Genomic DNA, 9353 nt, shown 5'->3' on the forward strand with positions numbered 1-9353 from the left:
TCGACCTTGGAATAACAATCGACGACCGAATACAAATTATACCGCGCGGCCACATACGTGTGCTCAGGACAATGTGCAGGTGCGTCGTGTTGCAAAGTTATCGTCACTTGCCACTGGTTGGAAAATGTAAAGTATTGTATTACATTTTAGTCAATTGTACTATATATTGTTGAGAAATAATTATACCATAAATCATTTTGTATCAAATACTATGGAGTATCATCGATAATCCAGATGTCGTAGTCATCCCCTAAGTTCGTTTCATAACAACGTTTTCAAAAAGGTCATCTGAAAAATATAATATACGTCTCCATGGCGCATATTATAGAAAAAGATTTTCAGAAAATATAAAATATGTCTTTTTAGCGTATATTATAGATAAAAGTTATCACAAAAAATTATGTACTCATAGTTACATTAAAATTACTCGGTGAAATACTATATATTTGAAGAAAAATAATGTTAACAACGCGAGTAGGGTGTGAGAGTGTGTGGCCACGAGGCGCAGTGAGCAGTGCGAGAAGCAAGGTGTGGACGCACCATTAAATAACGGAATGCAACGAAGCAGCGGAAGGCTGCACGACGCACGTGCGCTTCCCCCACCAAATATATAAGACTGACTCAGATTTCTTAAACACAGAAATTAGGGGCTCCTCGCTGCTAGTAGCTTTGTGTATACTAAATAGTTGACCAACAACCAAATAGCTTCGATAGTTCCATTTTTACGTAACAATCGCGTATCGCTTGACTGCGCTGTTACTAGTTTTGCGTGTACTAAACAATCGACCAACAATCGAACAATCGACGAACAATCGAACAATCGACCAACAATCGAACTATCGAACAATCGAACAATCGACGAACAATCGAACTATCGAACAATCGACGAACAATCGAACAATCGAACAATCGACGAACAATCGAACAATCGACCAACAATCGAAGAATTTCGATTGTTCGATAGTTATTCGAATACAATCGAAGAATTTCGATAGTTATTCGAATACAATCGAACACAATAACAATCGAATAATTCGATTGTTTTTAGTAACAATCGCGCATCGCTAATTGATTGACACTTGACAGTTGTCAATGTCAGATACACGTGCGAGTCGGGCGGCTCGTCTGATAATATCGATTATTCAAAACAAATATTTCTTTGTACCTGATCGTATTTCTTGATATTAATGTTATGTATTTAATGTAAATACGAAAATGAGTACCACTGGCAACATAAAAATACATAAGGTAAGTTTATATATGAGGTCTTAGTTTTACTATGTTTAATTACAATTAATAAATTAATTAAAGTAATGTTTGCATTTACAGAAAAAGAAAATCGTTGGTGAACTGGTAGCCGATAGCTTAGATAACACTGCACCAGTGCATAAGATATTAGAAGATTTAAATCATAAGAACGCACAGGCTTATTCGTTGTACAGACAAACACTGAAACAGCGTCGAACAACAAAAAAACACCTACAAAACTTCCACTTCGCTGTCCCTGGACACACTTTAAATGCTGTGAGCGATGATTGGGACGGACAACTCGACACTGCTTTCTTTGAGCCATTTTCACATAAAAGTTTTCCCCCAAAGATGATAAACACCTTAGGCAATATAGGAAAATCTGATCCAATTACAGATCATTTAAAATTAAAACACGATTGGTTTCGAGCGTGTAAAAGTATGAGACAAACAGCATGTAAGTGAATGGTAAATGCACACTGTTTATTAAAATTTATAAAAGAGTGTTCATGATTATTATGTTATGAGAGAGTATGAACTGTACAGTGTTAAAATTAGCAGCACTCCTGTAGATAGTCATTTGTGTACTGTGTTATTTTTGCATAAATAAGCATGCGGTCTAGCCACTGGTTAGTGATTTCAACAAAATTTCTTCAACAGTTTTAAATAACATGACAGTAAAATATGAAAAACTCAATGATGATGTGGTGAGGTGTCCGAGGCACCTGGTGGAGATGGCTGCTCACATGGATAGTGATCCGGACCCCTACTTCAACAGTTCCTACAACTGGTACTATGCTGGCAGTGGCAATCTACAGTTGATTTGTATCAACTGGGTGGATTACCTGCTACATAGTGAATTCAACTGTGTGTGTAAGTATCTCTTTATTACCACACACTCTTAGAATTGGGTTGGGATTTTTGGGACAATAACAATAATAATATTGAAATAGCAAACGAGCATTCAGTTAACATGATGGCAAGTAGCTACAAGTGTCACCCACATCTCTAATCAATGCTAGATTAGCAAATATCGGTAAAATTGCATGAATTTATCCTACAATCAATTAAGATCATCCAGATCAGACCAGGTGGATGACTTGACACATGAGATCCTTAAAATATACACATAGATAAGAATGGTATTATGTGGTCGTAGTGTGACAAATCTTTAAAAAAAATATTATTTTAAATTGTGCCATTGAAAATAATTAATGATACCCTTGTTTCAGATATAACAGAATTTAATAGGGTAGATAACATATTAAGTATGGAAAATGCTGCAAAATTTGACTGTGGAGACGGTGTCAATATACTGGAAACAATTTGTTCATCTGATAATATAGTGGCATTAAGAACTAGAAACAGAGTATTCATTTTAAAAATTAATATTACTGATGATAAATTTGAATTTCACATGCTAAAACTAATAGAATCTGAAAAGCCATACACAGGAATATCTTTTGACTTATGCCACAAAAACATACTATATGTCACAACATTAGATCACAACTTAACTATTGTGAATTTAGATAGAATGATGGGTAAGAGTGTGACGTTAAAAGCGAACATTAGAACCCTTGTAGATAACTGGAATACCGTCATCAGTACAGAGAGAAGCTTTTATACACACATAGGGAGGAATTCCATATCCTTGTATGATAAAAGGTCAAATGATGCAGTATATGTGTGGACAGATGTGAGAAATGTTACGGATGAAATGGAATGCAATGATATAAGCGCAGCAAAACAATCTGAATATGCACCTCTCTTGTATGTGACCACAGATCACCATCTCTTCTTAATGGATTTGCGCTTTTGTGAGCGTCAAAAAGTATCTGCTGTGCAAAGGTGGACACATGGCATGCACTGCGTGCCTACATATATCACTAAATGCCACTTCGAAATAGGAAAAGATTTAATTTGCCTCAGTAGCCAGTGGTGCGAGGATATGTGCGTCGTACCCAACTTCAACCAGTACAGAAAGGAAATGGTTATGTGTAATTTGACTATGCCATATCGGCCTCCCAGTATTTTAAAGACTCTTGAAGAAGCTCGCAATAATAAACTATGTAATAATCTTTACAACCCCATAGATGCCAGGTTACATACAGCGATAAGTGGTTGTATAATTTTGGAGCAAGCAGAAAAATATGACGTTTTGTTGCAGAATTCGTTAGGTGATGTATCCTGTCACACTATTTTTCCTGATCACTTAGAAACATTCATGGTAGACGATAGTTCTCAGCAACTTCACGATTGGTGCGAGCAATATGAGTTAAAAAAAAAGGATTTTGAAGTGTCCTCAGTAGTAAATATTGCATATATTTGGAAAAAACTCAAAAAGGTACCAGAAAGCTACATGACAGGTGATTTGAAGTCAACAATGAGGGATAAAAACAGATTTAATGAAAAAGAAATATTTGATGCATTTGAGAATGAACAGCTGGACAGTGGGCTATTAGAAGTTTGGATGAAAGGTTCAGAGGACAAAACTACTGAGCAGTCATCTATTGCACTGAATTTACACTTCTCTGATAGTGAATGATGTTTTATACGTGCTATTTAAAATGGTTGGAGGAATTAAATACACTACTCGTCATTCTATCATAACGAGGCATGATAACATGTAAGGATGATTGTTTAAAACTAACGATTTGTGCAGAAAATGTATTGTGGAGTTTGATTCGGGAAAAACAGGATGAAATATATAAAATAATAAATAGAGAATAAATCGAAAAATAAATAATTGAAAGAAAAAAACTTATTTCTTTTGTAAACAACTATATTTCCTACCTAAAATGACTGAATTAACACAACCACTCGCAGATCCGTAACAAACAACCGCGCATACACGTAATTAGATAAACAAAACTAGTTTCAGGAACGCAACTTACAATCGTTATACAAGTCAAAGTAAATTAAATTAACGCACTAGAGCGAATGATACATATTGTGCAATGGGATAGGATGTACTGTGGCCCAATTATATGTTGAGCTTTACATGTCAATATTTTTTGATGACCAAGACAAGAATGTAGATCAATTTCAAGAAAGTATTTATTTCTTTAGTCTTTAACATTGAGTAAGCAAATGATCAAAAATATCCATAGTAAGGATAGAAAGATCACATGATAAAAAGCATAGTCATATACAAATACAAAGTTATACATTACTATAAGTACATTCCGTTTTTAATAATATAAACCATAAATGAAGAGAAGATAAGAAAATTTAAACGAACTCTCCTATATACAATCTTTATCTAGTAACTTTACTTGTATTTAATCAAATAACAGAATCTATGTGCCAGAAGAACTAAAATTTGTTTAATTTTATATAAACCAATTTTACACCATGTGTAAGCATTGCGACTCAGCGACACAGCGTTGGCTCATTTGCAACGTTACCATCAATATCATTCTTGCATTTCGCAGAGGATCTGTAAAAGAAAAACCAAAATTAATTTGATATTTATGCTAAACGTCTGTTAACAAATAATGAATGTCACTATGGTATAGCATAATTATCTCGTTTTCTACTCTATTAGATTTTAATTAGAATAAAACTATCGCCCTGTTATACGTATCCACGCAGGCACGCGTAACCCTCGCACGCGAGGTGCAGGCTTCAGTCTACAGAAAAGCATCTACAGACAAGATGCAAATAGCACGCGTGTTAGGGGGAAGTTAATGCCATTTATGTTGTAAAAAGCCCTAAGCGCTGTTTTTCTGTCGTGCGTGTGCATTCTCGAACTTCATTCCCACATGAATAACATGTTGTAGTCTCTTCGCGACTCATGTGGCACGCTTGCGGGTAGGACGTGCGTGCGGCGTACACACGTGCGACAAAACCAAGACCATTTTATATTAGATCGAGACTGTTAGGTCCAGTGGTGTGTAGCTTTTTTTTATTTGCTTTTCGAGGGGGAAGCCTTCAAAAGGTACTCGATGTGGGAGTGACGCTGGGTTATGTGGGATTTACCGCACTAAAAAACCCCCGGTGGCCGTCCTCAACGCTTGTTGGACAATTCCGGGGTTCTCGGAACACAACCGGACTCCTCCAAGCGCAATGCCCCGATCGGGCTCTGCCCTGGGGAGCAGTTTTCGCTCCCCACCATGTAGTGTTTACGACGGTATTACGGCACATATACCGCCGTCCTCCTCGGGGTCGCTTGCTGGACGGTCGTGCTCCCACTCTTGTCGCCCGCAGCCCCGGAAGCCCCCATTTAGTCGCCTCTTACGACATGCAGGGGATACCGTAGCCTTATTCTAGTCCCGGAACAGGGACACAGTGTGTACCTGCTAGCGGCGGGTGAAGGTGCGCAGCCAGGAGCTGGTGAGCGGCGGCTCGGGCGCGTCGCGCTGCTCCATCTGCTCCAGCAGGCGGCGCTGGTTGTCGCGGAAGGCGGCGATGGGGTCGTCGAACTGCCCGTAGTACGTCAGCACCTCGCGCACGTCCGTCACGTTCGACATCGCTATCGCTGTAGCATAAATAATCATGTTATACAGGGTGAATTATTCAAATAGGCCTTCATGCCAACATTACTTCCCAGAATTTGATCCTTATAAACGTCACTTTCAGATAATATCAGATATCTAGAATAATATAGAGGGTGTATTTTTTTTTTTCAAAATGAACTTGTTCGATTCCCGGCTAAACTAATAATGCAGGTTTAGTTCATCAAAATCGGCCTCGTAACTTCTTTCAGCTGTTCTAAGTGGCATTACTCTCATCAGGGAGATTAACTGAGCTTTCTCTGTAGAAACAAGAAAATTACTCCTAGTAAATAAAAATAGAATTCTTACTCTGTAGTAAGTTAGCGAGGTCCAACAGGGAGGTGTCGTCGTCGTCGCCTTTCCATTTCTTTAACACTAATGTGTTTTGAGAATGAAATTTAGTTGCCTGCTTGTTCCAGTCTACCACAATTACCTGAAATGAGTAATTTATAGTGAAAAAAAATGGATTATTCAACATATTTTTAGATGTATTATACATCCACAACAATTTGTATGGGACTTTTGTTAACTTGGGTCTTGTGTGTGTATGTTGCACACACACAAAATAGAAAGTGACCATATAGCTACGAGTTTAAAAAGCGTATTTACCTTAGACAGGTCCCGATTGAGCCCATCGAGATTTTTAACATGCACGCCATCAATAAAGTGCGTAGAGTCCCTGAACAGCCTGTAGTGGATAAGTTTGTTCTCGGGGTCCAGCTTGTCAAGTACTGGCCAGATCATGAATGCGTTCTCTGTTGTAAAGATGACCACCTCGTAGTCAGAGTTGGCTACGGTCTGCAGGAATTGGTCCACACCCGGTCGCTTTTTAAACCTGTTTATCACAAGTTATACGTTCAATGTTACATGTATGACCTAAGTCTTAGGTCTTACATATAACATTGTACATACTTTGTAAGTCTTTAAGAGTCAATATCTACAAAACTTTAGACTGGTTATCTCATGTGTAATCTTGGTGTGGTTACCTCCAGCCAGTCTGATAGGACCAGTCAGGGTGCACTAGCACATCAGTGAACTCCAGCACAAGGGTGTAGGTGGGCTGGTAGGGCGGCGGCAGCGCATCTGGTAGCAATAGCTCGCGGGATGGCTCCTTTATCATCTGCAAACAAGAACATGTATACAATACATATAGTACATATTCCATATGCTTTTAAAGTGGTAGTTCAACTATGGTAGTAAACCTTATTTGAATGAACGGTGTAACAACTGAAGAATTTGCAATAATATATAAAATGGTTCAATACTTATGTACAATTATGGTTGTTTGTACGGGTGATAAAAACCAATTAACAAATTTAAGTTAATGATTGAAGTTGAACTCTGCATGTACCTTTTCGTAAAATGTAAGCTCTTTCCAAGCCCTTCTGAGGTACTGTAAGACGACGGGCATGTGTGAGAACTCGTCCTCGATGACCGCGCCGGAGTCGTCCAGCCGCGGCGCGCCCATCTCGAAGATCATGATCCCGCCCATCACCGTCATTGCTCCGCCAAACACTGCAAACCTGTTAATCATAGCCTGTTTTAATCAGATATTAATGGGGCTACCTCTGGTCCGATTTCATTGTTGTCAACCCATTACTGAACCTCTGCTGGGCATAAGTCCCTTTCAGCATGGTAGAGCTGATTTAATGAGGGTTATATACCCAGATGTTTGCTAGTGTTTAGTAGGTTTGAACAACCATATTGATTATATTTAATGATAGTCATAATTCATCCTCAAATTATATTTTTAATTTAGAAAGCAGAAATCCCGTTATTTTAACATAATCATAATTATATTTTTAAAATTTCTTTTTTTTGTAGAATGGAACATATAAGAATATTATATAGTCATTGTAACAGTAATTAGTAAGAAAGTGTTAATTAACTGCAACTTGCTAATTGTTATCACAAATAATGTTAAAAGGCATGAAGTTTGAAATATTTATGTGAAACAATCAATAGTCTCACCCCATTTTCATTCTATTCCAACTTTTTGCATTTTCTTCTGCCTTCTCTTGATTCTCCTTTTCAAATTTCTCCTGTTCTTTTTTTATTTCTTGTGCATCTTGATTAATTTGGGCCTGAGGGAACAAACGTCCTAAGATTTCCACCTTCTCAGTTGGTTTGGCATCTTTAGTTTTATCTAGAATACAATTTTTTTATTAAATTTATTATTTTCCATGTATTTATTGGTTTTAAAAGAACTGGTTATAAAATGGATTTATATTTGCTAATATTTATGGAACGTGCCTTGCAACGGTAGCATAAACAGACATTTTATGCTCCTGTTGCATGATGAAAATAAATATGGACAAAGTATTTTTTACAACTAGACTTTAGTTTATTAGTTACATATTTGTAGCATTAATGAAATAATATCATTCAATTTTTCTTTAATTTTAAGATAATTTTACTTGATACTTGACAACCTTATGGACCTGCCATTACATTATGTACCTTTTTTATGATATAGGAGTAGCACATGAGTATGCAGTCAACCTGATGGTAAGTGGCTACTGTCGCCCATGGACATCTGTAATCAACCCCAGATAGCATTAGATATTCCTGCCTGAGGTCCGCCACAGATGCGTCGTTACCCCTGAGGCCTAAGCTGGAACGTTTCAGAGAAGTATGTCTTCCTTACCACACCCTTCAAAACAGAACACAGCAGCTCTTAACACTTCTGTTATGAGGCAGAGATAGGTCTGGTGTTCATGCCGCAGGAGTCGAACCACAAAGAGTTCTACCACTTTTGTGGTTTACTATGTGGCCTGTGTTCCCCGAAAGGTTACGGACTGCTGGTGTAAACCATTGTCGCAGGTTGATGATAATGATGATAAGTCATAGTATTTAACATATATTACTTACAAATGGTGGATCTTTGTGAAAACAAATGTTTTACAATAAATTATATACAAAAAACGTGCCTAGGGAATAATTTATATTCTTCCACGTAATTCAAGTGAATTATATTAAAAGAGTTTAAAAAATTACGTTTGCCCGCTGTTTTTTTATATGTGCGTAACATGAAAAAGTAAAATAATAGACTCGCATATTTTGTACAGTTTAAAACACCTGATGACTTAAAAGTACAATGGGTTGATTATTACATTTCAGGACATTTAAAAATCTGAGTACTCATGATTTATAAGCAGGTTCAGGTAAATTGGTTCAAAAACTAACCTAAGTTTTCGGCTGAATAAAATCTGGGAGAGGTCGCTGTTAAAAGCCACACATTCTGCCTAAAAATATTTGCCGTTTGTAATTTAACAGTCCTGCAATATCCCGCTTTTGTTAGAGATAATACTTTTCTCAAAGACATCTTTACTATTCAATATTCACATTTCACACAATTTATTGAAACAAAAACAAATGTCATTGTCATTATGACAGAATCAGTTGACTATATTTTCATTCTTGAAGGATTTTTTTATAATACATGATGTCATGGTTTATCGCCTTGGATTCTTATTGCAATAATTTTTTCCATGTTTCAACCACTTGTAAGTGTTTTTTATTATGATAGTATCAAATTGTTTATTTATTTTTTATTTACTTTCCGATTTAGACAGATTACAGTCTCTAGCTATACTACATTTATTA

The 9353-nt window shown here is 36.9% G+C and overlaps 2 protein-coding genes across 2 annotated transcripts; one reads left to right on the forward strand and one right to left on the reverse strand.

The window, feature by feature from the left end:
- The first annotated feature begins 1073 nt into the window (after positions 1-1073).
- TAF1C-like (TATA box-binding protein-associated factor RNA polymerase I subunit C-like) lies at positions 1074-4019 on the forward strand. The gene is made up of 4 exons (XM_073082184.1): positions 1074-1248; positions 1330-1705; positions 1909-2121; positions 2481-4019. The coding sequence occupies exons 1-4, from the start codon at positions 1216-1218 to the stop codon at positions 3794-3796; spliced, it is 1938 nt and encodes a 645-aa protein (XP_072938285.1). The 5' UTR covers positions 1074-1215; the 3' UTR covers positions 3797-4019.
- LOC140749147 (mitochondrial import inner membrane translocase subunit TIM50-C) lies at positions 4013-9143 on the reverse strand. The gene is made up of 8 exons (XM_073082185.1): positions 8934-9143; positions 7719-7893; positions 7099-7270; positions 6734-6867; positions 6357-6582; positions 6057-6180; positions 5550-5731; positions 4013-4690 (listed from the first exon to the last, which is right to left on the reverse strand). The coding sequence occupies exons 1-7, from the start codon at positions 9070-9072 to the stop codon at positions 5553-5555; spliced, it is 1149 nt and encodes a 382-aa protein (XP_072938286.1). The 5' UTR covers positions 9073-9143; the 3' UTR covers positions 4013-4690; positions 5550-5552.
- Positions 9144-9353: the final 210 nt, after the last annotated feature.

Source organism: Epargyreus clarus, unplaced genomic scaffold (genome assembly GCF_041222505.1).
Source record: "Epargyreus clarus isolate Ecla_fem2 unplaced genomic scaffold, WU_Ecla_fem_2.2 ptg000017l, whole genome shotgun sequence".
NCBI lineage: Eukaryota > Metazoa > Arthropoda > Insecta > Lepidoptera > Hesperiidae > Epargyreus > Epargyreus clarus.

Bases quoted from the DNA above. Each gene is read 5' to 3' on its own strand.
- TAF1C-like (XM_073082184.1), top strand. From the start codon at position 1,216: ATGAGTACCACTGGCAACATAAAAATACATAAG. The intron at 1,249-1,329 runs GTAAGTTTATAT...TTGCATTTACAG, and splicing joins GCAACATAAAAATACATAAG to AAAAAGAAAATCGTTGGTGA. The intron at 1,706-1,908 runs GTAAGTGAATGG...TTTCTTCAACAG, and splicing joins AAGTATGAGACAAACAGCAT to TTTTAAATAACATGACAGTA.
- LOC140749147 (XM_073082185.1), bottom strand. From the start codon at position 9,072: ATGTCTTTGAGAAAAGTATTATCTCTAACAAAAGCGGGATATTGCAGG. The intron at 7,894-8,933 runs GTTAGTTTTTGA...ATTGTATTCTAG, and splicing joins TTATTCAGCCGAAAACTTAG to ATAAAACTAAAGATGCCAAA. The intron at 5,732-6,056 runs GTAAGAATTCTA...TTTATGCTACAG, and splicing joins CCTCGCTAACTTACTACAGA to CGATAGCGATGTCGAACGTG.